The following is a 25,975-nucleotide window of genomic DNA, read 5'->3' as shown; positions in this document are numbered from 1 at the left end:
CATGGTCTCCAGGCTCTGAGAAACTAACTGATGGTGGCCAGGCGTCCTCTTGAGAGGGACCAGAGATGGCTGTGAAAGGTAGGGATTGCTTTGTCTGGCTCTTGGTGGAACTGTCAAGGGCCTTAAATGCCTCCCTGGTTCCATCACTGTGGCAAGAACCAAGCACAGCTGCACTTTCCACGTACACACATGACTGCTAAGCGTATCATTCCCATGTGCGGCTCAGTACTGATTTAGCAGGAAATACCAATTGGTGATAGATGATTATCATCACCAAGTATCAGGAACCTCTATTAGTACATAAATCAATCACTTCAAAAACAGTTCCAGGCTGCCAAACAGTGGGCAGCCCCCAGAAACACATTAGAGATTTTTCTGCCAAGCCCACCACACTTGGACTTCCCGTCCACCATGAGGGGCTCCTTCTCAGCTCAGAGTAGCCATGCAGAATGCAGTGTATTCAATCCAAATTTTAATTGAATGATTAATAATTTTTAATGTACACATATCCCATGCAATATTTGCTCATGCAATATTGGTGACAAATTTACATTAAAAATGTGCCGTTTATCCAAAATTCAAATTTCACCATGTCCTATAATTTTCATCGGTTAAATTTGGCAATAAGACCTAAAGTGTCCTGCCTTATTTGGAGTGTCTTGCCTTATTTGGAGAAGATGAAGCTAACATTATCTTTGTTGTTGATTTGAAGCATACAGAGTGTTTTTTTACAAAGAAAGTAAGTAGATTATTTGTTCACAGTAAGTGGGACAAAAAGAAATTTAAAACAAATGATGCCTCAGTTGGATAAAATGAACAAGATGAGCCAACATGGAATGATTTTTTTCTGTGATGTTGAGGGAAAGGAGAAAATGATGACGTGCTCTGCTTGTGGTGGATTAACTAATGGTCAACTTGAGTGGGAATACCCAGCTGCGCTGAGTCAGCATGGTGCTAGGTGGGGAAGGCCCACTTGCGGACTGTTGCGTAAAAGAACTGGAGGGGAAGATGGTGTACTATTGATTCTTCTGGAGAAGCTTGCCGCAGCTGGTTTTCCTGATACAAACTCCACCGAGCTTGATGTCAGATGGACTTGGCACCTTGCTGTCACTGAGGATGGCTTTCAGGATCTCTTTCAGGAAGCTCTGGTCTTCATCTTGGGTGTTGCTTCCTGGTTTCAGGGCAGCTCCCTCAGCCTGTAGGCATAGATACTACATCCCGCTGGCTCAGACTTCCTAGCTTCCAGCGTTTGATCTTTGGGCCTTCCCAGTGCAGATCCTTGATACAAACTTGCATGAGACATTGCCATGTGCTCTAGGCCTCTGGCTGGACTTGTTCAGGACATTGCCATAGGATCTAGGTCCTCTGCTGGATTTAAAAAAAAAAAAAAAAAAAAGAGAGAGAGAGAGAGAAAAAAAACAGAACAAAACAAAATAGTGTAAGGGTACAAGTAATACAGAACTACAGAAAAAAAAAAAAACAGTACCAGTTAATAGATTACACACTATCATCTTTGAAACGGTGATTCAGGTCACAGGATCAAAGTATACAAAGTGAACATTCAAACAGTGAGACTGTAAATAGTTGTGTTCAATGATCCAGTCAAAAATATGAATATGGTCATCTATTTAACATACCTAAACACATTTGCTGTTGTATCCTTTAGGGCACTTCCCCCCCCCCCCCCACTCTCTTTATTACAACAAAATTTACACATTTTGGGTTTTATTGCTCCCATAGATCTTATTACTTTTTTTTGTAGGAGAATAAAATCAAACATGATAAAACAAAGCTGTCAGTCAAAATCAAGGATAGACATAACACATGATGTAAAAACAGAGTACAAGGTTATCAACAATGGTTACCATAATGCCTCTTGCTTCCTTAAGAAGAATTGTCTAGGGGCTGGGGATTTAGCTCAGCGGCATAAGCCCCTGCCTTGCAAGCAGGCAGTCATGAGTTCGATCCCCGGTACCGATAAAAAGGAAAAAGACCTAGGGCTGGGGGTTTAGCTCAGCGGCATAAGCGCCTGCCTTGCAAGCAGGCAGTCGTGAGTTCGATTCCTGGTACCGATAAAAATGAAAAGAGACAAAAAAAAAAAAAAAAAAGAAAAAGGAAAAAGACCTAAATAAATAAATAAATAAAGAATTGTCTATCTCATTAGGTATTATAAAGTTGAACAAAACAGTAGAGAACAAGTCCAATAAAACCTAAATATTGTAAACCTTACAGAACTTCAAAAGAGGATAATAGTCAAACCAGAATGGGCATCAAGTGAATCTTATTGCCTTCAAAGTAGTTGCTCTGATACTTAATACTATCATATAGAGCAGAACAGAGTCTAATCAGTCAAAACAAGATAGTGGGAGTATTACAGGACTTCAAATCATGTTAATAGGAAATCAAAAAAGTTACTATAATATATCCTGCCAGTTTTTTCCCCCTTAGTTTAAAAAACAAATAAAAAAAATTAAATAACTTTTTAATGAATAAGGGAGAGGTTGAGATAAAAGAGGGCATAACAACATAACAATACAGGTCCAAGCGTGACAGTTTCAGCAACCTAGTGCTTCACCACCAAATAACCCGACTTAATAGTAGTTACCATAGTGTCTTTTTCTTTGAAATATTTGAATATAACTTCATATGCTATAGCATCAAACATATCAAGACAGTGTAACACCATTCAAGTGGATGAAAGCATTGTAGAGTATTTAGAACCAGCTAATAGAAAAATGAACAATGGTTTCTATATTGTCTCTTTGCCTATAACAATTTTTGTTTATACTACCACATATGATAAAATCCACAGCTGGATTTTTTTTAAAGCCACATTCTTTGGGTCTTCAGTTCTTGACAAATCTCTTACAATTCTCTTCATTTGACCTTTTTGGGTGAATATTATAAAATAATCCTATGAATTATGTGTCCTGTGTTAAATCAATTCCCTTGCAAACTTTAACTACAATACTGTCCTAAGTGTGCTTTCAAAATCCATACTATTTGAATCAAGTTGAAGATGGTTACATCTAATATTTTCAAAGAAAGAAAGACACAGAGGCTCAGGAGAGCTGGATAAATTGTTCAAGGTCACACAGCAAGCATGTATAGCAGGAAGTAAGTCTGGGTTAGAATAGAACCCTGGGACAGAGGTCCAAATGGCCCTAATTTGAAAATAGTAATATCAGGTAACACAAATTGGCCATGCATAAAGCGTGCCCTTTACCTGATGTAGTCCTTTCAATCCACACTGAATGTTAAGAAGGTATGAGCATTATGGTTACCCTTGATGTGTGTAGGAGATTGATTCCAAGACTTCCCACTGATACCAAAATGTGTGGGTCTTCAAGTCCCCTATATAAAATGGAACAGAATTTGCATAAAACCCATCACATCCTCCATAAACTTTAAATCTTCTCTCATTATCTGTAATACCTTACTCAATGTAAATGTGATGTAAATAGTTGTTACCATGTATTGTTTAGGGAATAATGACACCCACTCAAAGTCTGTACATGCTCAGTGCCAATACAGTTTTCCCCCAAATATTGCTGGTCCTCAGTTGTTTGAATCTGTGAATATGGATCCTGTTGCCATGGAAAGCTGACTGTACTTCATTATTCAGATAACAATATGGCAAGAACGGGCAGACACAGGGCCAACGGCAGGTGGCTGCAACCTGCAGAACCGCGGTCCCACTGAAAAAGGAGCCAGCGTCTAAAAATGCAACAACTGTCATCATCTGGATAGAATGGCCAGCTTCTTAGAGAAAATGAGGACAGGGCCCATACATTCATTCAGTCACAGAAGCCTCTGCACTGCCCTGCCCTGAACTTACCTTGTCTTCCTCTTACTCAGACGACAGAGACAGCTTCAGGGTAAGCCCGGCTCCAATGCCAGGCTCCCTTCTCATTCCCGGAACTTGGCTGAGCTCCCTCTCCATAGCCCAGTGTGTCACATGGGGTCACACAGGACTGCCTGACAGGGCCCTGTGATGGAAATGTGATAATCCACAGAAGGCCATGATCTTGCGTTGCTTGGAACATAGCACCAAATAAACGTCCCCCAGCAAGCATCCACACTGTGCTAAAAGGGTTGTCACTGTGGTTCTGCACATGGAAGCCACCAAAGCTCCAAGTGACCCAATGAAATAGCAGAGCAGAGATCCCCCGCTTTGGGCTGGGCAATTAGCACAGCAGAGACTGGAAGCAGAAATACCAGGATCTTAAAGGTCCCCATCTGGGTCCAGCAGTCAATAACTGTGGGAAGCGGAAGCTGGCTTAAGACAGGGATGGAGAGGTCGTTCTCCACCTTGCTGATCCAAGTGGCGAGATGACACTGCTAGCTGAAAGTGTGGGGCAAGACCACACTGTGCACAGAGGAAGCCCGCGGTGGTGATCAGCCAGGTTGTCACCACCCCACGAACCTGCAGGATCCCGAGCCCCAGCCCTCGGGGTAAGACACGCCAGCTGTGTCGGGGCCAGCCTCTGGATTCCTGCTGCAGACACACCTCGGCCTCCATCGCTCATTGCCCGCATAGGAGGAACCCGAGTGGAGCTCGCTTCCCCCAGGACCCGAGCGCTCAGACCCTCCCGCGCTGGCCCCCTTTGCCCGCGCAGACGCCCACGGCCACACGAGGGCGCCGACGCCCGCCGTGCTCCTGGCCGCGCAGCGCCAGGGGGAACAAAGGAGCCCGGCTCGGCCACGCTCACCTGGACCAACCTGCACGCCCGGGGCTCGGGACACTGCACCCGCCCAGCCTCGGGCTCCGCGAAGGAGTTCATTTTGCTCGAAGTTTTTCTTAGAAATTTGTTAAACAAATATCTCTCCCTCTGATGGTCTTTCTCTCCAGCCTGGGGATGAAATATAAGAGCTTTGGGACTCTAAAAGGGTTACTGGGTTTGTGGTTTTATGATATTTTCTGTTCTGTATTCTCCGTCTCCTTCCCCAAGTTTTCCAGGATCCTGGCGCCACCGTTTTTCTCCCCTTTGGATCATTAAGGGAAACTTCTTTTAGTGCTTGGACAAAGTAGACACATACCTTTGGGAAACAGCGTAACACAAACGCAGGAGAAAGGCGGGGAGAAGGAGGAAGCCAGGTTCTTGCAAGCAAAGGTAACTTGCCACTGCAAAGTCAGTCCAAAATGGCTTTTACTTCTAGATAGGTACCACTGACTATATGCAAAACCCTAGGGGCTGGGGATTTAGCTCAGCTGCATAAGTGCCTGCCTTGCAAGCAGGCAGTCGTGAGTTCGATCCCTGGTACCGATAAAAACGAAAAAGACAAAACAAAACAAAACAAAAAAACCCTATATACACCTACTTCCTTTATTCCTTGGTTAGGAAATACGAAGGGGCTAAGTTGCAGTCATGAGAATCTGTCCTTCACCTGCTGGATGCGACACAGCTCCCTAAACTGACTGGCACTGGCCAGGCTGAGCAAGCCCTAGGAGCCCAGAGATGCAGAGGCAGACAGTGCTTTCCTGGCTGCCATAGTTCAGTGGTCCCCAGTGAATGTCTTACTCCCAAGGGCGTGAACAACTGATTCTCCCGCAGGGCTCACAGCCCAGATCTCAGGAGTGAGTTTCCAGGGTCTTGAGGGAGTAGTCATCCTCACAGACAGAAATCTAGCATCTGGAGAAAGTGTCTCTGTGAGCAGAGGTGGTTTACAGGGGCCCCAGGCCCGGAGCAGATGCTGCAAGCCAAGTCACTTAGCTCAGCAGTTAAGGACTGTGCTTGTCAAATGAGACCTATCCTGTGTTCCTTCCTGATGGTCGCTGGAATGCTGAGTAGAGTTCTTGTCCCTGAACCCCAAGGGCAGTCTGCTAGGAGGTGTTGTTGAGGTGGAGGTGGTCCCCATTTATGGTGGGTGGGGGTGGCGGAAGGGCATTGAGTCTTACAGCCAAGAAATGCCATGCCATAAATTGATCTTAAACGACAAAGGGCCAGGAGTAGAGGACTTTCCCAGTAGCTACTGGTTACCAGTAGAGAGGCATCAACAGCAGTGTTCCTAGACTACAGTTTCAAAATATTTTAAAATGGGCATTGGCTTCCTATAATATGAGGTTGGCCTTTGGTGATGGACAAATGACAACTTCTCGGGTTTTTTGAGCTTGACAGGGAAGGTAGGGAATGTTCAGAGGTGGTCCAGAAATCACAGATGTTTCTCTTCCTCTTCTTCTTTTCTTCTGTTTCTGTTTCTCCTCCTCCTCCTCCTCCTCCTCCTCCTCCTCCCTCTTCTTAGGGTGCTGGGAATTAAACCCAGAGCCTTCACACCGAGCTACAACCTCGTTTTCATTTTAAACTTTGAGAGATGTCTTGTTATGTCGCTAAATCACCCAGGCTAGGCTTAGATCTGTGTTCCTCCTAGCTTAGCCTCTGTCTTAGTTACTGCCCTTTCTTTGTTTTTAACAAAAAAATACCTGACACACTCAAGTTAAAGGAGGAAAGGTTTATTTTAGCTCATGGTTTTTGGGTGTTTCAGACTATAGTCAGCTGGTTTCAAGGCAAGGGGGCATGGCAGAGGGGAAGGCAGAGAAGAGAAAGTTCATGATATGGCAGCTGGGAAGTGGCGTCTTCCTTCTTCTTTCCCTTTTTATTCTACCAAGCTACAAGCCTATTGGTTGGTAACACTCATACTCAGGGTGGGTCTCCCCCTTCAGTAAATCCATCATGAACTGTGCCTATCCAGAACTATGCGAAAGTAATCAGTGGACTACCCCTGTATCACATACCCATGACCCAGGATAAGATAATTATGATTCAGTGTCAAATATTCATGAGCTCATGAGGCTTTGGGGAGACGTTTAGACCAGTGGTGGTGAACCTATAGCATGCGAGCCACAGTGGGTTGTTTGTAGCATTGAAAATTCTAAAAGCTTCACCACTATTGATCTAGAGATACACTGTAACAGCATCCCAGAGTGCTGGGATTACAGATGTGTGCCACTCTGTCTGGTTAGATTAGTTTCTATTTAACCTACAATGGGGACTCATCAGTTATACAAAAGAAAGTGAGGCAGGGTGGCAGGAAATTGGGACAAGTTCAGTGACTTTCCCGGGATCATCACGTGGTCAGCCTTTCTGATAACATTGGGATGAAAACCCCCAGCCCTGGGAGCCCTGGCTGTTCCTGTCTGTGGTATCACATGGTTGCTCCAGTGCCTAGAGACTTTGGGTGCTGTGGACATTGCATCTCACTCATTCTGCCAGCCCGTTAATTGACCCATGAGTTTCCTTCCCGTGTTCAGGTTGGCAGACACCAGGAACTTGCCCCAGTCCCAAGGGCAGGTGGCACAGGGTGGGCAGTATTGAGGCCAGAGTCCATTCTGTCCTTAGAGCCCCTCCATATTTTGGTTATGAAATTACTCAGACATTCAGAAATGTTGCAAGAATAGTGCAAGGAGCACTGTATAATGTTCACTGTCCAGTGCCAAGAGTAACATTTTTGGCTTTGTCTATGAGTTTGTGCCCTTTTTTTCTGAGCCACTTGAAAAGTGTATTATAAACATCAGGCCATTCAATCCCTTAAACTGTGTTCCTTGGTACATGAAAATTCTCCTGCAAAACCAAGCTACCCTAATCTTACCTAAGTAAATTATCTTACCTAAATAATAGAATCTCATTTCCCAAACATATCAAAATTTCTCCATTAATCCCCACATACCATCTTTTATAATTTTATAGTAGCTTTTTTTTTTTTTGTACCCAGAATGCAACCAGCTTTCCCAAGTTATCTCTCCATTGCATTTGGAACAATAGACCAATGGCAGATATGTGTAGGATTTTTGGGTTAACGTCTCAAACACAAGCCTTAGCCATGTTAAGAATTTCTCATTTCCATTTATTTAAAAAAAAAATCATATCCTCCGAGTCACAAATTAGTCCTTAATTCTTCCCCTATTTTGAAAGCTTTGTGAATTCAACTAATGGAACTCCAGGTGTGTGAAAGAGGTGAAAAGCCTCCTATGTGCTTGATGACACACCTGAACTTGAAACCTCTGAAACATTTATAGCAACAGTGCGTCCCACATGAATTTGTAGAGCATATGAAGGAAAAGATGCAGACTGGCTCCATGAAGGTGGGTGATTAATCTCTGGAAATAGGAGCATTTTGGAAATTGATGAATCCTACTCAAAATATCTTGGTTCTCTCAAGAACACAATCTCTAGAAAGAGCCCAGTCACGTGACATAACAGGGTATCACTCGGCATGGCTGACTTCACGATCTCTTGGTTTCCTTTGCACTTTATTCCCCTTGGTCGGGTCTTTTTAGGAAGAACTGCCAGGCTGCTTTAAACCTCATAGAAATCTGGGCCCAGGGATTTAGCTCAGTGGCATAAGTGCCTGCCTTGCAAGTGCATGGTAGTGAGTTCAATCCCTGGTACAGAAACAAAACAAATCAAAACAAAAAAAATCACAGAAATCTGGAACTGGGGCAGAGCAGGCACAGTGGCAATTCTAATTCAGATATTCCTCATAGTCTTAAAGAAGCTCTGTGCTACCTAGAGTGCTTGCCTAGCATGTGCAGGATTTTATATTGAATCCCTAGGATGACAAACTGATAAACAAAAAGCAAACAAACAAAAATCCTAGCTCTTTCTTGGGGCCAAATGTGTCCCCCAGGGTGGAAAGTGTTTACCACAAGGCATCATCCCCCTCTCCTGCTGCTTGAGAGAGTAGGTGATGCAGACAGGCAGTTCTCAACTGTACCTGCCTTCCCTGGACATCTCGTCTAGGTGGGGCTTGCCAGGCTAATCAGCTGGGCTAGGATGCGGTGGGGAGTGTATATCACCAGTGACAGCTCCAGCCTGTGTGAACACCAGCTTCACAATAACTATAAATATAACACCATTAAAAGCCGCATAATGCTGTCACAGTGCTAGCAGGTCTTCACTGATTCACTCCCGACCCAGGGTCTCTGGAGGTGGAAGTGGGATAGTCACATGCAAATGGTGGTAACTCTCATGGAAAATACATGGACTCTCCCATGTGCTGGAGAGATTCTCCAAACGTAGAGTGGAGCATCTGAATCAAAATGTCCAAGTGTCCCTGTCCTAAGTCATTCATTCTTTTCGCGATGCTATGTGATATCCTGGCATAACAACCAAGGATGTCTTACCATAGCAACTATGGATATCTCTGTAGCTGAAAAATGGAAGACTCTGAGAGCACAAGTTGTCATTGGCCGAAGGTCACATAGCTAGAGTGAAGAGAGCTGCCTGGCGCCTCTCCACTTGCAAGCAGAACCCATTCACGGGGAGGCCAGCCTTCCAAACCCACAGTCGTTGGGGAAGTCTTGGCTTAGAAACTGAGTCCTAAGTTTAGTATCAGGGATGCCATGTGGTAGTGGGGTTAATGATTAGTTAAAGGCCACAAATTCCCTTGAAGATGGATGGGAGATGCCAGGATCCAGCCTCCCTCATCGTGGATTCAGTAACCATTGTGCTCCTTAGGCCACTCTGGTCCCCACCGTTTGGGTGCTTCTTCATGCTTTGGCCAGTATTCTTATTAGCTGTAGCAATAACGGTGGTACCGAAGATTGAACTTTTGTTTTTGTCTTTTTGAGACAGAATCTCGCTACGCGTTCAGGCTGGCCTTGGGCTCACTTTGTAGTCAAGGCTGGTCTCCAACTTGCAGCCATCCTCCTGTCTCAGCCTCTTGAGTGCTGGGGTTAGAAGAGGGCCCCACCATGCCAGGCTATGAACTTGAGGCCTTTGTACTGAGCCACAGCCCCTAGACTTATTTGTATATTAATGAGTTAATTTTTTGAGGCAGTCTTGCTTAGTTGCTACATTGCCCTGGCTGGGCTCAAACTTGCCATCCTTCTTGGGGATATTGTTGAGATGTTACTTAAAGAATGAAATTCAATTTTGCAGGAAGCTGAGATCCATACCAGAAGAGCTCAAAGCAAAACTTGTTCCTGTTTTGTTGGTCCTTCGAGGGGTGGTGGCGAAGGAACAGTCACCCGTTAGAAAACAAATTGCTAAGAGGAACTGCTTTATCTTACAGGAGAGGCTGCCACAGAAGAACCCTTTCCGCTTCCCATCTCCAATGGGCTAAGGATGTAATTTGTTTCTGGACTTGAGTGGGGTGTCCGAATTCTGGTGTCCTCATTTTTCTCCTTTCCAATTGATGTATCATTACTAGCATGAAAATAAAAAAAAAGGGGGTTTTGGAAAAAAAAGAGTGACTACTCAAGACATTTTGTAAAGAGGAGAAAATTGTGAAGAAAAGGACCTCGGTAGGGGGTGCAGGGCGGTGAATGTGGCCTTGTCTGCTGCTTCTTTCAGTTGAAACCTGGTGCTGGCGGTCCGTTCAGTTCAAACTGTCACCTTTAGTTCTTGCGGGCTTTTCTGCCCTTGCCCCAGAACCTCAGCAGATTGGAGCTTATTTACCTATTCACACTCGGCCGTGGAGCCTCATTAATAGGCTTATTAGCAACACCATTCACAGGAGGCCATTGACAAAAGCGGTTCCAGCCACTTGAAGAGGGAAGAGGGGAGGAAAAAAAAAAAAACTGTAAAGAGATTATTTTCTCATTCAAAAGCTTCTGGTGTGAAAGGTTTCCTGGATTGACTGGGGTCACTTGAAGCCTAAATATGATGCCAGAATTGATTTTTCAAAAAATTCCAAACATGCTTTTGAGCGTCTCAAAACCGAAGAGTTGGGGCTTGCAGGCTTGGCTCCCTTAAAAATGAGCTCTTTTAAGGGGGTCAGGGGCTTTGGAAGGGTTGCTGTCTTTTCATCAGTATAAAGAACAAATTCCACAAATGGTGTCTGGACATTAAAGTAGGTGTTCTTACTTGTCATTTTCAGTGGAAGGCTTCCTTTCCATTCAGCCCACATAAAGCTGGGGATGAATGGGGACAGGGACTGCTTCCTGCAGCAGTAATTTATGTGAGAATGTGTTAAGGGCATTTTCCATGGCTGATGGATCTGTGCAGGATGGATGGGAAGGACCCGTCCTGAGACTCTCTGGCTGCCTACTGGCTGGGATATAAAGATGTAAGTGCCAGCTCAGAGCAGGCAGCCTTTGGCCACATCTCTTTTGTGGTCCTAAGTCTGGGAACTTGAAAACACATCAGTATGGCCTGAGCAACCCCAGTAGAAGCGGCTGGTGGAGTGCACCTGACCAAGGTGTCTGCTAATTAAAAAGGTCTGGAACTGACTCTGGTTAGAAGACTACCCAAAAGATACCCATCCCACTACACACGTAGACTGATAACTGTGCTTAAGAATCAGACTATTATCTTTGGGGTCAGATTTCCAAGCTGTAATTTAGTGGCTGTTTGCCTAAGGCATTAAAATGGGTTTGTTACTCCTGACTTTCCAGTAATTTGCATAATAATTTTCCAGACTCTATGGTGAATAAAAATGTTTTCTAATCAGGTGGTGCCCTGAGAAATTTTCTGTGAGTGGTAAGAAGTATGCATTGTTAGTGACCCAGGTATAACTGCCCTGCCCAATGCAGGACAAGCAGACCTTCTGGGCTGCGTTTGTTCCCTGTTCCATCTTCAGGTGTCAGAAGGATTCTAAACTACTTCTGGGTTTAGTGACCTTTCCTAAAGAAAAATAATTTAGGTTTTTATTTATAGTGTCTTGAATTTAGGCACAACTGCTCAGGAGGTAGATAAGGAGGGAAAGAGTCTTTTAAAAAAGACAGATTAGTGAAAAAAGCAATTAGAAAATGTGAACTTTAATGGGTTATAGCCTGGCATTTAGTTGACGCATTATGTTTTGCAGTTGAATAATCTAAGATGCAAAAGAGGAACTGATTTGCTCAAGGTCATACAGCTGTTCATGGCAGATCTGGGTTTTACTCCTCCATCCCTTCTTTTTTCTTGCATTGCTTGGGTGGAACCCTGGGTCTCATGCATGCTAGGCAAGCCCTCTAACCTGAACTGCATATCCCCAGCTACTCTACAGAGGGTTTTTGTGTGTGTGTGTGTGTGTGTGTGTGTGTGTGTGTGTTAGTCGGGGACCAGGTCTTTGCACTGAGTGGCATCCTCCTAGGCCTTTTTTATTTTTATTTTGAGACAGCTCTTGCTAGGTTGCAAAGTCTGGACTCGAACTTGTCATCCTTCTTCCTCAGCCTTCCTGAGCGGTGGGATGACAGGTGTGTGCCAGCATGCCTGGCTGAGTCTTCTCAGATACAAATACATATGACTAAAAAAAAAAAAAAAAAAAAAAAAACCTGTGCTGTTGGGAGATTTTACCTTTTTATAAGAGAGTAACACTCAAAGTCAGGCGGTAGCACCCAGGTGGACATCGCTGGCAAACTACTTACCCTCTTTGATCAGAAACTGGGAATATTATTGCACGTGAGAGGCACCCGAATTTTGTGCAATTACCTATTCAATGTGCCCTCCTTGTAGAAGGGCCTCTATGCATTTTCGCTTTTTTGTCTTATTTTTATTGTTTAGAAGGCCTGAAAAGATGACAACATCATCCTACAAATATTTCTAGGTTTCTTCCTTTCCTCCAAAAGCTTCAGTCGCATTGCATTTCTTCCCTTAGTACCATGGAGACATATTTCAAGGCCTCTTTAGGGGGAAGCGCGTTCTGTCATTTGTTTCCTAACTTGACATAAAACATCGAAACACAGCCACGCTGCAAACCACCGACCAGCCTCACTCGCCGGGGAGGGGAGGACGCGGCAGCGCGGGGCGCGCACCGGGCCTTTTTCGGAGGAGACCGTGGCGCCCTTCCACCTCCACCGTGCCCGGGGCCCTCGCCTCCCGGACGGTGTCTCCAGCAGCTCCAAGACGTCGGGAGCGGCGCGGGGCTCCAGGCGGCCGGGGCGCGCTGCGCTGATTGGCAGAGCGGGCGCCGCCGTCCAGGAAACGGCTCGGATTTCAGCGGGGGCGTGACCCGCCGGAGGAGGCGGCGGCGGCGGCCGCGAGAGCGCCTCGGAGAGCCGAGCGGGCGGGTGGCGGGTGCGGAGCGGCGGGGGAGCGAGTGCGCGCGGCCGCCACAAAGCTCGGGCGCCGCGGGGCTGCCTGCGCCGTACCTGGCCCGGCGCGGCGACTCCTCTCCGGGCTGGCGGGGCTCGGTCGCGAGACCCCGGGCCCCGAGGCCGCAGCTCTCCAGCGCACTGTGAACGTTCCCAACTTGCGAGCAAAGTTTGGAGGAGGAAGCGCCAAGCCCGAGTTCTTTCTTCCTCTCGCTCCCCAAACCCGAGGGCAGCCCGCGGCGTCATGCCCGCGCGCCCCCGCAGCCGGGGGTGCATGTGAAGCCTCGGAGTCTTTGCGCCGGCCAGGATCCCAAGACCACTTTCTGGAGTCCCTCCCCGAGCTCGTCGCTTGCTCCATCCCGACTCACTGCAGGCTCCAGGACAGCGTAGATCGCGGAGGAGCGTTGCCATTCAAGGTAATCGCAGTGTCGGACTCCTCCGGGAGCTTCGCCAGCGGGAAGGTGGGCGCCGTGGGAGCCACGCGCGCAAGGCGCACTGTCTATTGAGTGCGGGGCGCTAGAGATCTGGCATTGTAGGGGTGCGCTTTCTGTCATCCTAGGAGTAATAGGTGATGTGAGAGGTGGGTACGAGCGGATGCCCGGCGTTTGGGGAGTTCTGCCACTAACGCCCCATTCAGATGCTGACATATGCCTGTGCCGATGACAACCTTCTCTATCAAACTCCAGTTGGCCCCAGCATACCAGCTGGGCGCGTTCCTTCCATCCAGGGGCGGTGTGTGCATGGCACAGCCCCGCAGGCCAGGGCTCCGGAGGGCATCTTCGGGCACCTCATCTGCGTGCTCGAGGAGCGTCCGCCTGCCTCATCCTGGCCCCGGTGGGCCCCTTTACTGAGAAGGAGACTCTGGAGGCGGGGCCGGCGAGTTTTCCCGAGGGGGTGGCTATTGCTAGGCTTGGTACCTTCGGGAAGGCAGCGGCTCGGTTCTGGATTTCGATACCGGGTGCGGGTCGACCGCAGCCGCCGTCGGGAGCACACAGCGAGCCTGGGGCTAGGGGGCGAGCTGAACCGACTTTTTCTTTTTTGCCTGCTTGTTCTGCTCTTAGCTGCTCAGAGATGTCGAAAGCGCAGACGAGTTCTAACTTGCGCGCTCATTCTTTCAGCGCCTGGGCCGCGTTGGGGAATCGGCCGAGGGCCTTGCGTGGCGCTAGCTCCGACACTCATGGCCAGGGAGGCAGAAGCAGGAGGCAGCCGGGGGGCGAGGAGTTTCCACCGCTCAGCTCGCCGCCTGCTTCCCTCCAAACTCTTCCCGAAGATCTTCCGTCCTCTCGCCAGCTCAATAAAATCTATTCTTAAAGACGAACCTGCTTTCAAACTCAGGGCACTCATTATGTGTTTGGTGTGAAACGCTATCAACATTTAAAACTCTATTGTCCCCTCCGTCCCAAATCCCTGTAAATCTTCCACCAGTCTCGACTCATTTTCATCTGAAAAGCTTGTTTAGTTTGAATAGAAAAGCAATCAGGCCCCCCTTTCCCTCTCCCTGGAATGTCAATTAAAATGCAGATTTCTCTATGCTCTTTAGCGCCCCAAGAAGCAGGGGGGAAAACAGGATATTCCAGGCAAGCAAGGGAAAGAAACGCTACAAAGAAACGGGGTGGTTGTGGTGGTGACCAGCAACCCGAGTGCTCGAATTCCAGCGTGTTGAGGGATTGTGGTCCTGGATCAGCTTGTAATTTTTGAGGTTTCAGTATGTTGAGGAATTTGGACCCCTAGACATGACCTCTTGACAGCTCCCTGCTGTATTCAGCGTTGGACAGAAGTGGAGAAGCGGTGAGATGGGACTGCACTTAGGGCCAGCATCCCTGACCTGCCTGCCACTATTGACTGTGGTGATGCAAAACCTGCCTGGGGACTGAACGCCAAGTACTCAGGCTGGCGAGCCAACAGAGGACAGGCTGTCCCCTTAGGTAGATACTAGGTTAGGTGGGCAGTGCACTGACCTGCCTTATTGGGGCTGGAGGTTTGAGAAGGTTGTTTTGGGCTGAGAAGCCCAACACAGGCCCGATGTGAGGACCACTCCCCAACCAGGCTCTTTCCGTTGGTCACTTTGCCTGTCTTTGGAGGCAGGCTTGTGGCGAGGAGAAAATGGACTGGAAGGGCCAGTGGCCATGAAGAGCCATCCATCAGAGGGAGGGTGACAACTCCCTCGCATAGGCTGAGAAGAGAGTTCCCTTTCAGGGGGAAAAATAAACACGCTGGGGCTTTCACTGGGGCTCAGACTCCAGGAAGGATTATGGTATTGAAGGCAGGAAGCTGGGATTGTGGCCGCCAGCAGCATGCTGGGCCTGTGTTCCCAACACTGAGCCTCGGGACCTAATTATCCTGCCTAGGAGGTCGCCCTGCACTTTTGTCCACTGCAGTGAGGAGCTGTGCAGACCTGCTGCCTTCAGTCCCCACCTTCCATCGATCAGAGGGCAGGGAGCAGCTGTGGGGCCTGGACCTGCAGGTACTGAAATTCAAGTTTCCAGTGCAAGCTGTTGGTGAAGGAAAGTTGACTCAGCTAAGGGTACTATCCACGTTTCTCTGATCTAAGAAGGCTCTGCTGGGTAGGGACAGGAGGGTAAAGTGATCTGGGAAGCAGTCTGGGCCAGACCTTCTGCTAGGTAGGACATAAGCTAGTGATACATGAAGTTGCATGAGAGAGGCAGAAAATTTCTCTGCATTGTGCAAATGCTTAGTGTATTATGTTAGAAAGCTTATGTACCTTCCTCCTGCATGTATGTAGAATTATCTGTTGAGATTCTTGAAGAAGAAAATAGGGAAATTCTTGTAAGCAATCTGGTAACCCAGGATGTGGACATGCGTACCCTTGTTTTCCCTTTGTCGGCCCGTCAGTGTTTCATCTCTGCTTGCTTTAAAGCAGTTTTCATGATTTCTCCTTTGGAAAGAATACATCCCGTTTGTCTACAGTTGTTTTAATCTTTAGTCAAAGCTACAAGGAGCTGTCTTTAGGATAGAGCCCTGGTAGTGTTGAAGTCCTGGGTCATAATTTAAAACTTCAAATCTATGCAAAAAGCCTGGGGTTTAGAGATTTTTGTGCATCTTACTCTGCCCCCAATTTTCACGTTTATGTGGTTAATGGAATCTGAAGCCCAAAGTTGATGTACTTTTCCTCTGGAGTGCTTTAATTAATTTTTCTAACATTTGTGGATTTTGACTCAATACTTAGTCACACAGGATGCTGGTAAATCTTAAGCTATTTGAACTATTTTCAACTTTCTTGGAAAATTCTCTTTGCCTTGATCAAATGAGTGAACAGAATAGTAAGTAGCGTGCCTCCTTATTGTATCTACTACTTTGGAATTTTAGCCAATAAATTAGCATATTGAAAGTTACTGGGCCAATCACATACCACAACTTACATATCATCATCATTACTAGTAAACTCTTGCATTATTCATCAATGTTTGCATCTGCTCTGTTTTTTAACCTCCTTGATATAGGTTGAAGACATTTAGTAGGCCCTGCGCTTTCATTTAGTTAGTTTGAGTTTCTTTTTGAATCAACCACTTTGTATTATAGTTCTGTTCATTCTTTGTAAGTGGCTGCTTGCAAGGTGAGAGATTGAAATACATGTTTACATTTGAAGATAAATCCTGACAAGTGTAAACTGATGGAAGTTTTTTGTAGTCATCCTAGGATTCTTTTGCTTTTGCTTGTCTCCTGGCTTCCTGAGAGCTGCAGTGCTTAGGGAGGGATAGCATCTTAGCTCCAGCTCAGCTGAAACCCAGGTCTGACTGTAAGCAGCTACCTCCACCGGAGAGCTTCCGAAAGCCCAGCTGGGCTGAGAGACGTTAACGAGGTTGGTTATGCCAACCGGAGCATTTTTAACTTGCTTTTGTAGTTGCCCTTGAAACTAAGGTCATGTTGCTTCTGCTTTTAGAAGGCTGTAGAGGCGATAGTGGATAGTGGAAGAAGAACACACTTTGCTTAACTGAAGTGGCTGCGCGTTTGGGTCTGGGTCTTGAAGTGACCGTTTTAACCATTTCTTAGAAGTATGCTTTTTGAAAGATCAGCCTGACACTTCTTGGGGACTGGGCTGGTCCCTGGGGCTCCAAGGTGAGGGTGGAAGGCTTTTGCTGATAATGAAAAAGAACTCTGTTTGCACACACTGGAGAGGCTGAGAAACGGTGTTAGCCCATTTGTGCTTAAGTGAGCTGGCGCTGGGAAAGAAGATTATACTGACTCGAGGAATCTTTTTCTTTCAGTGGTGGCAGCAGTGGCAGCAGCAGCAAGTCCAGCAGCCAGCCCAGCCGCCACCGCAGCGCCCTGGGTCCTGAGCCCCCTGAGGGCTGAAGGCATTGTAGGCTGCAGTCCATGCTCCTGGAGGAAGTGTGCAGATGGGATTAACGTCCACATGGAGATATGGAAGAGGACCGGGGATTGGCACCGTAACCATGGTCAGCTGGGGTCGCTTCATCTGCCTGGTTGTGATCACCATGGCAACCTTGTCCCTGGCCCGGCCCTCCTTCAATTTAGTTGAAGATACCACATTAGAGCCGGAAGGTAAGTTATTTAATTTCGCTTTCAAGGTACCAAGTTTGTTTTGGGACGGTGGTGGGGGAGGAGTGGCACTTGATAAGGTCTTTTTTAGAGTCAGCTGCCGTCTCATGATAGCATGGGAGAGGGGTCTCATAGCTCCCTCCTAGGAGGGAGATGGCACGAGAAGATTTCTGCTGCCACTTGGCAAGGAGAATGATGCAGTTTGGTGGTTTCTGAGTGTGTGCTTCTCTGCTGGGTGAGGAGACAGCGACTGCTCCTTTAGCCAATGCCCAGGAGAGCTGTGGCAGGGAGGCACCTTGAAAAGCTGGCTGGCATCTACTGCCTCCTGCTGCAGCTTTTGCTGGAAGAGAGTCTTGCTTGCATGTAAAGAATTACTATTTTATGACAAAAGGAACCACTGAGGGAAATTGCTAACATCTTAAATGCTGACGTTTTATTTTCATTGTTTAAGGGGAAGGTTCTGAAGTTCAGCAGAGCCTTGACATATTAAGACTTTTTAAGGCTGTAGTAATTCATTATATACCAGCACTGTGCTTCGGAGTGGCAGATTCTATTTTAAGGAGACTTGAAAGTGAATACACCAAGGAATCTCCCGCATCTGTGAGAATTTCAGATTTCACAGGGTGTGCCTGAGTGTTTCGTTGTTGGAGACTTAATTGCAAAGGCAGAAAGCCTGTTGTGAGGACTCCACAAGGCTGAAATATTCAGCTGGGCAAGTCTGGAACCTCTTTCTCAGGAGGCAGTGTTCCTTAGCCAAGCCTCTACTTGGTGCAGCATTGAAATCTGTCATCAGTAGGGAATATAGGTAGCTGAGTTATTTTTCTAGTGGTAATCCGAGAGTAAAACGGCAGATCCCAGCACTCATCGCCACTTAATGAACCTGTTTGCCGAGAGCCCACCTGGTGCCTGCTGGCTTTGGGAGCCTGACGTGGTCCTGAGTGGAGTCTGGGGTCAGCTGAGCTATTGTGGGAGTGCGTCGTGCTCGCCCAGAGGGCTAGGCTGGGAGAGACAGGAGGCCCGGCCTCCTTAGCCCAACCTGGATGCCCACAAGAAGGACTGCACTCCCATCCGAGATGAGAGTCTGAGAGAGGGGTCCAGGAAGCACTCGTGCACTCATCCCAAAAAAGGATAAGAACCAAGACATCTGTGGCTTGAAGCATGTGAGTGAGACTGGGGAATTTCTGGTTACAAGGAAGCAGGGTGGCTTTGTAATTACCCGTTGTGGTTACAGTGGGTCGCCTACCAAGTCTCTGGAAAGGGAATCTTTTAGAGGTGCATTTTGGAGGCTTGTATGGGCTGTGGCTTCAGACTTTTATGGAGTGGCCTTTTTGTGATTTGGGCTATTAACAGCAGGAGTAGTGTAATTTTCAGTGGTAAAGCACTTTAAAGTGGCTTAATGTGAGGGGAAAAGTTCCCGGTTTCTGAGCATCATGCCTGTACTTCTTTAATTTTGCTAATAATTAAAATGGATGTTTCCCTAATTACTGGTTTTCCCCTGAGTCCGTGGCTCAGCACAAACTGAGGACGCTAAGCTGGGATTTCCTATAGTATGGGTGTCAGCAAATGGCCTAAGTCAGGAAAAACTGTCATTTTTCATTTGAATGTTCAAGGTAGCATTAGTGTGAATTTTTGTCAACGTAAAGTGTAAAATGGTCCTGGAGGATTTCTTTTCCCGCATTTAATTATTGAAGGAAGTTTAAAATATGTGTGTACGCGCAGGCAGAGAGGTAGGTAGAGAAAGAACAGTGGACAGGGGCGAAGGCCCCCAAATGGTTCTTTGTATAAGAATTTATATCCAACAATGTGAGTATTGTTGAAAGCGGGTCTTCTTGACTGGGGGACCTGTGCATGCACTTAGGGGTTGGGGGTGAAAGGCCATGAGGTCCTGAAAATTGTGGATCGTACTCTATCAGTGTCCTTTTGTGCATTTTCCTGGGTTGATGATTTCCATGAGGTCTCTCCCCAGAGTAATGAGATGTTAAGAAAAACAGAACAGTTAGAGAAATGTACAAAACTCCACCAAAAGGAGGCTTTGGAAAAGCATATAAATGCTTAACCTCAGTTTCCCCTTCTGTCTCCCAGGGGTTGGATAGTAGGCCTTTTGATTACTGCCTCAAAAAGTCACTGGATTTCAAGAGAAGCAGTTGGCACAGGTCCTGGCATCTCATGGTGCCTGGTGTATGGTATTGTAGTCAGTGTCTCCAGTGAACTGAGAGCGAGGGTCTTTCCAGTCCCTTGGGCTGGCTATGCCAGTTGCTAGTGTTGACAAACAGATGCTTGAGGGGAAAGTTGCTGTTGGGTAGAGAGGGCAGCAGTGCCTGCTCTCCACGCTCCCTTTCTCCATCAGTCAACCTCACCATCTGATTTGGGGCACAAGGCCAGCGATCTCTTTAAGTTTTGACTTGGTGTCAGTGCCCATTAGAATTACAGAGGGAGAAGGAGTTTTTAGTGACTGGGAGCTGCTGGAGCAGTTCTGGGTTAGCTTCTAGGTGTGTCCATCTCTCTGTCCATGGTTAGTGTGACTACAGCTTTAGTTAACAGTAAGTTTAGCTTTGATCTTTTAAGCCTTATCTCAGAGGACTGTTTGGTTTGCTAATTGGGAAGCTAAGTTTAGATAATGTCTATTGGGTGAAAGAAAAATGTGATTGTGAAGTTCCTGGGAGGAATTTGGACGCCCACAGTAAATAATGCTTTTCTTTTGACCCTTCAAGGAAAGGCTACGTCCAGGCATTTGGCTTTGTACAATATCAGATTGTACATAATCATGCCATATCATATGTCATAAGGCATCATATTCTAGCATCTGCTGTAAACTTTCTCAAGTGGTACCAGTCGAGTCAAGTCTACTCAGTTGATCTAAGACAATTTCCTGAACATTTTGGTCGCTAACATTGCAAATTAAAGGTGATGATTTCCAATTGATCATTCAATGATGCAGGGAACAGTCGGAGGGTATAAATGTAGTTATAGATTTGAAGAGAGGAGGTCCCCAATGCCAACTACTGTTTTATTAATATTTTCAACGTTTAGAGGATATTGAAGCTTGATTAGAGAGAAAAGGAAACTATTACTTTCAAATTCTTCCTGCAGTTGTCACCTACTTTGGTTAATTAAGTCATTGTTGACATTAAGAGAATTTTGTTTATACCAGCACAGTAGGAGCTAAAATAAAAGGGTTTTTAATTACTTTCCCACCTTTAATTACTTTCCCACCCTCCACAAAGTATGGTTCTGAAAAGCGGCAACCTGGTGGAAAAATATGTAGTTGGCATGCTTTTTTTAAAACAAAACAAAACAAAACAAAACCAATTTTTGGCAGTCTTCTGATTACGGTTTAAGTGGTGCTGTCCTGGATCAATTCAAGTTGGTCCAAAGTTCAAAAGCAGCAACACTGAGCATGGGATCTACCCAGAGACCTCCCTAAGTCACATTTTTCCAGTGTAGTTTCAGGCCTTTGTCAGAAGTACTGTAAATGCCATAGTATCAGCCATACGCATTTAATTGCAAGCTAGAAGAAAAGAAAAGAAAAAAGAATATATCCGCATACCAAAAGTGAATGATTCACAATAATCTTCTGTTTTGTATTATCTTCATCTTTGTTCCTCAGTATGAGTGTTAATATTTAAGAGTTGACTGTAACTTGATAGTTTAGGAACAAGAACTTATTCTTGGTCAATTAAAACAAATGCAGGCTTATGCAGTTAAATACACAATGCAATACACATTCTTTATTAGTGTATAAAGTATTTCACAACTCACAGAAAAAGAGCTGTGTTTAATATTACTTCAAGAGCAAAAATCTGGCAAGCCAGAGAACTGGTATTTGTATAAATTTCTATATTGGCTCCTTCTAATCTGAATTTGGGGTGCATGCGTTTTGCTTGTTTTTTTTTAATCAGTTAAAACACTGAACACCTATGTAAAAAAATGCACCGCCCCCCAAGCCCATGCCTGCTGCTTTTGAGGCCCCCCCCCCAATTGAGGGTGAGAATTCAACTAACTAGAGCAACCCAGTAAGAGATGCTTCTAACAGCAAGCATAATGAATAATTGTGTGGTTATGAAAAGCGTGGAAAAGTGTTTCAAAGGGAAGAGTTTGTTGAATTCTCAATTAATATGTAGTCTTCCCGCCTGTAGATTGTTGTTTGGTTGTTTACTTGGCCAGGGTGGTTGTTAAAAGCCTGCTACCCCTCTTTCATCAGAGTCTGTCTTACTTTTCCACTTCCGTTTAAGCTAATTTTAGTCTTTAAGGAAAGCGTGGGAAGTGGATTGGAGGTGCCAGTGTGTTACATAAGGTAGGAAACTCAGCCAGTACAGCTTTTCATGCCACTGGTTTGATTCTTAGCTGGGTGCCCTGTCTGGTAGGCAGTTCAGAAATTATTCTGGGGGGTTGGCAAGTGGCAGGCTATTCAACATATAACTCAGCTGGAGAGGGTTGTTTGTGGCTGTGGAGAAATTTCCACAGTCTGTCTCTATTTCTTTGCTTGTGAGGAGACTTTAGCCTGGGGTCCTGTAGTCTTCTTATTTTTTTGTTTTATCCCAAGTGAGATTAGGAGATGGCTCTACCTTTTTGCCTCTGTTAGCTCTCCAGGCTGTTCCTGCTAATCGTGCCACACCCGTACCAGATGTCCTCCTCACCGACTTGCCTCAGTGTAGCTTCCTTTCACTGATAGTGGTGGCCTTTAATTTGTGAGCTGACCTGTGAGTGCTTTGGGCTAAGCCCTGAAACAGCTTAGCTAACAGGTGGGTTTTGAGCAGTTGTGCTCCCGTGTCATTGTGTCCAACTTGGCTTTGACTTTGTGTGCTCAGCTTGGTTTGTTAGGGGCTCTTGAATCTGTGTAGCATTTTGAGGAGCAAGATGACCCTCACTGGAAACCCGAAAGCTTTTTAGAAGCCTTAAATTGTCTCTTCACTTCTGCTATAACGCAGGCAGATCTGAAGTGATCTGGTTAGGTTGCAGCTCTGGCCTTGGATTAGGGATTGGTGAGGAGGTGAGGAAAGCAATGGAAGTGAGATTCTTTCAAGGACTAATATGGCAGAATAAGCTGTCGGCCTGTTTGTGGTGATCCTGATGGCTTAAAGATGTCTCCTTCTGAAACTGACAGAAGTCACAGTTCTACATGTTATTCCCTCCTTTCCTCTGATTGTGCTATTTGTTGTTAGGGTTAGGCATGGTAGGAAGTCTTAAGATGGTGTCCCCATCAATGGTGACCATAGGCTTCCAGTGGTCTCCATTATATGACTTTAGGCCTTCACTGTTTGTATTTAATCATTAGGTCAAACCATAGTTATCCTCAAAAACTTGTATGTCAAGTAAAACAGGTATGTTTCGACTTCCAGTAGTTTTGGAAAACTTGTACCATGGTAGAGTTTTGAAGTGTTGGATGTGTTGGTCATTCCATTATAGACTACTAAGTAACTGCACCCCCTTGTGAACTTCTGCTGCAAAATGAAAATAATACTCTGTTTCTGTCTGACTGGACTGAGTTAGGGGCCTAAACTACAGCATCCGCTTTCCTTTAACCCCTTGTCTAGCTAAAGAATTATAAATTCCAAGTCATTTCTGGATGGAATGCACACATATAGAATTTCAGGTTATGGTGAACATGTTTTATGAGAAGGTTAAAAATAGCTCATAAGGAAAACGCTGATAGATTTAGGAATGAGAACAAGGGGTGTATTTATTTGTGTGATTTACGTGGCCCCTTTCCTTGAAACAATTCTGAGCTCTAATAAAGTAAGCTCTGTATGAATTGTCACGATATTTTCTAACCTTGAAACTCGTATATTAGTACATGTCACCTATTTTTATGCGTGACAGTTTAGTATTAAATTGTTTTCCATATGTGATCTATGCTAATTTGTTTTAAGAGGATCCAGACAAGGAAAAGGGTGAACTTTGTGTGTTTTGTGTTTATAGATGGAAAATAGAGAGCAAGTTTAGAATTTAACTTCTAGTTTAAGTTCAGATTGCCAGTTGACATCCGTATTAACCTTGATTTGAAGTCTTAGGTCTGCTTTCCAGGAGCCCCCTTCTCATCCTGTCCTGCTAGGCCTTCCACATTTCCCAAGAGACACACTTTATCCTTAGGGTGGCTACAGAAGGAATACTCTTGAGTGTATATCCTAGTTTTTTGGTTTTTTTTTTGTACTGAGGATCGAACTCACAACCTTGCTTTTGCCAGGAGGGCACTTGTACCACTGAGCTAAACCCCCGACCCTAGATGTTAGGCCAAGAATCCCCTACACAGTGAATTCAAATTTTGTATCTCACTTTTTAGATAAAAGTGAATGATGTACTTTTGGGAGACAAACTCAGGAGGAATTTGTCTTTGAGAGCTGGGTTTGAATGCTGCTACTATCTACTGCTTCTGTGACCTTAAACAAGTTAGATAACCTCTCTGAGCCTTAAAAATAGTATCTGCCTTGATAAGTCAATATGCATATTCAGTCCAAATGGGATGTAAAGCTGTTCTTCAGCTCTTGGTCCTGGGTCGTTGCTCAGTGAATGCTGGTGTCTTCTCTGCCCCACCCTATCTCTTTGTCAAGGGAAATTTAAAAACAATATTTCATAGGACTGATAAGATGTTTACCTTACAATATGTGGTGATAAATCTGATGAGAGGCATTTACATTAACTGAAATAGAAAGCAAGTTCTGGGCCTTGGATTAGTCCAGCCCTTTTTGTTATCTTGGGCTTTTGCAAGTCCCATGGAATTTAGCAATGTGATCCTCTTGCTGCTTGTAGTCCAAAAGGTTCAGGGTTGACATTTTTGCCTACATTGAAAAAAGTTAATTACAGCTATGCAGTAAAGACTGGGACATGTATACCATGAGGCACAAATTTTCTGTTTGAGGTTTCCCAAAGGTTGACTAAAGCCCTAAGAAGGATGACTGAGAAGAGTTTGTGGGATTGATTGGGTGGGGTGCTGCATGCTCCTTGGTGGTCTAGCCAGGGAGGGAGCTCCTTGTCACACCTTTGCTTGTGGATTGCAATCACTTCCTCTGTCAGCCTGCTGGTTGCCCCTAGGTGCACAGCTTGCTGGGCTTCCAGGTTTTGTTGAAGGGAGCTCAAGAATTTGTGATGGGACCCACCATGATGACGGAGTTGAACAATCATTGCAGTCTACCCCAGTGGGGATTACTTGAAAAGGACAGGAAGTGGAGGTCGTGTTCCTTTCTTTAAGATAATAGTGATGAGGATGGTGATTGTGATAACAATAAGCTAGCAGGTGATAACTTAATAATCCAGCTGATTCTGAGTATTTTCTTTTGTTTTCTGCTTTTTAAGACAAGGTCTTGCTTTGTAGTGCAGGCTGGCCTTGAACTCACAGCAGTCACGAGAGCTGGATTACACACCGGGCTGATTCTGGGTATTCTTATTCCTGTTTTATGGATAAGAGAACTGAAACTTTTGAGGATGAAATGGTTCCTTGAAAGCCTCACAGTGAGTGTATATCCAGGCCTTTGAGTGAATTTATTGGTGCAAGGTAAATTGCACAGTTGACTTCCTAAATAGGAGGATCTTCTGTGGAACTCTGCTGGCCCTCTCATGCTTTTCTAAGTCTGTTATTTGACTGTTAAACTTGGAAGGACACTGCTGGTTGATTCTATTTCTTCTTTGCATATCTACACCAGTTCCCATAAAGTCATTTGAAGAAATATCTCAGGCAATAAAAATATTCTAATAATTGCCACTTTGTAGCTCTCCTAGAATGGCCCCTGGTGGTATGTACCTAATTGGTCAGCAGTTTTCTCCCTATTTCCAAGAAGACCAATGGGAAACTACACTGGGCCCCAAGTACTGGACCAGGCTAAGTCACACAGTAAGAGTTCAGTGCAGGAAGGATTGGCCTGCTATTGCCAATTTCTCACAAGCCCTCTTTTCTTTTTTTTTGTCCTTTTGAGACAGGGTCTCACTTTGTAGCCCAGGCTGGTCTCAAACTTGCAATGATCCTCCTGCCTCAAGAGTACTCGGATTACAGGCGTGAGCCACCACGCCCAGCTCTTCAGAAGCCCTCTTAACTGAGCAGACCAGCCTAATGTCTTCCTTGTCCCAGATGCCTGTGGTAGTTTTTCCTGGATCCTACAAGTTTGGTTGCACTTTTGATAGATCAAATTTTCCATTTCAGTACTTCTGATTTGTGTGGGAAATGAAGGTCCATGTATACAGGCCTCTTTCCCTGGGATTCCTACAACATGTAGTTAATGGAAATAATAAGTACCAAGGCCTACCTGGTTCTTGTAATGTCACTTCCCTGTAGAGATTAGTATCAGAGACAAGTAATCCATTCCCCAGTCAGCAACTGGGTATCACCACCACCACCACCACCACCACAACAAATCCAAGAATGAAAAGGTAGAAGCAGAGATACTCCTCCAGCCTTGGCCAGGAAGGGTATCCTTAGAGGGGAAAGAGGCCAGGGAAGTAGTACCCATTTAAAAATCCAGCAAAATTAAAGTTAGGTGCTAAAAGTGAATTCGTCCTGGTTGCAGCTAG

General features: G+C 45.5%; 1 protein-coding gene and 1 long non-coding RNA gene across 14 annotated transcripts in view; one reads left to right on the top strand and one right to left on the bottom strand.

Moving 5' to 3' along the window:
• Positions 1-450: 450 nt before the first annotated feature.
• LOC134475225 (uncharacterized) lies at positions 451-4,568 on the bottom strand. The gene is made up of 2 exons (XR_010046257.1): positions 3,839-4,568; positions 451-1,368 (listed from the first exon to the last, which is right to left on the bottom strand). It is a non-coding gene; the product is annotated as an uncharacterized LOC134475225 (long non-coding RNA).
• Positions 4,569-13,185: 8,617 nt separating this feature from the next.
• Fgfr2 (fibroblast growth factor receptor 2) overlaps positions 13,186-25,975 on the top strand; it is a 104,187-nt gene continuing 91,397 nt past the window's right edge. For 10 of the 13 annotated variants that reach the window (XM_063244869.1, XM_063244868.1, XM_063244867.1 and 7 more), the window contains exons 1-2: positions 13,186-13,371; positions 17,182-17,479. In XM_063244869.1, coding sequence (XP_063100939.1) covers positions 17,314-17,479 — 166 coding nt within the window. In that variant the 5' untranslated portion in view covers positions 13,186-13,371; positions 17,182-17,313. Of the gene's footprint in view, positions 13,372-14,610; positions 14,744-15,213; positions 15,420-16,884; positions 17,033-17,181; positions 17,480-25,975 lie in introns of those variants that run through there. The other 3 variants (XM_063244858.1, XM_063244860.1, XM_063244859.1) reach the window with 3 other exon arrangements.

This window comes from Cavia porcellus, unplaced genomic scaffold, assembly GCF_034190915.1.
Source record: "Cavia porcellus strain 051 isolate PalLab524CR breed Dunkin Hartley unplaced genomic scaffold, mCavPor4.1 scaffold_2, whole genome shotgun sequence".
Lineage (NCBI taxonomy): Eukaryota > Metazoa > Chordata > Mammalia > Rodentia > Caviidae > Cavia > Cavia porcellus.
Note: the sequence above shows the minus strand (reverse complement) of the source record. Positions and strands in the feature narration are given on the sequence as shown.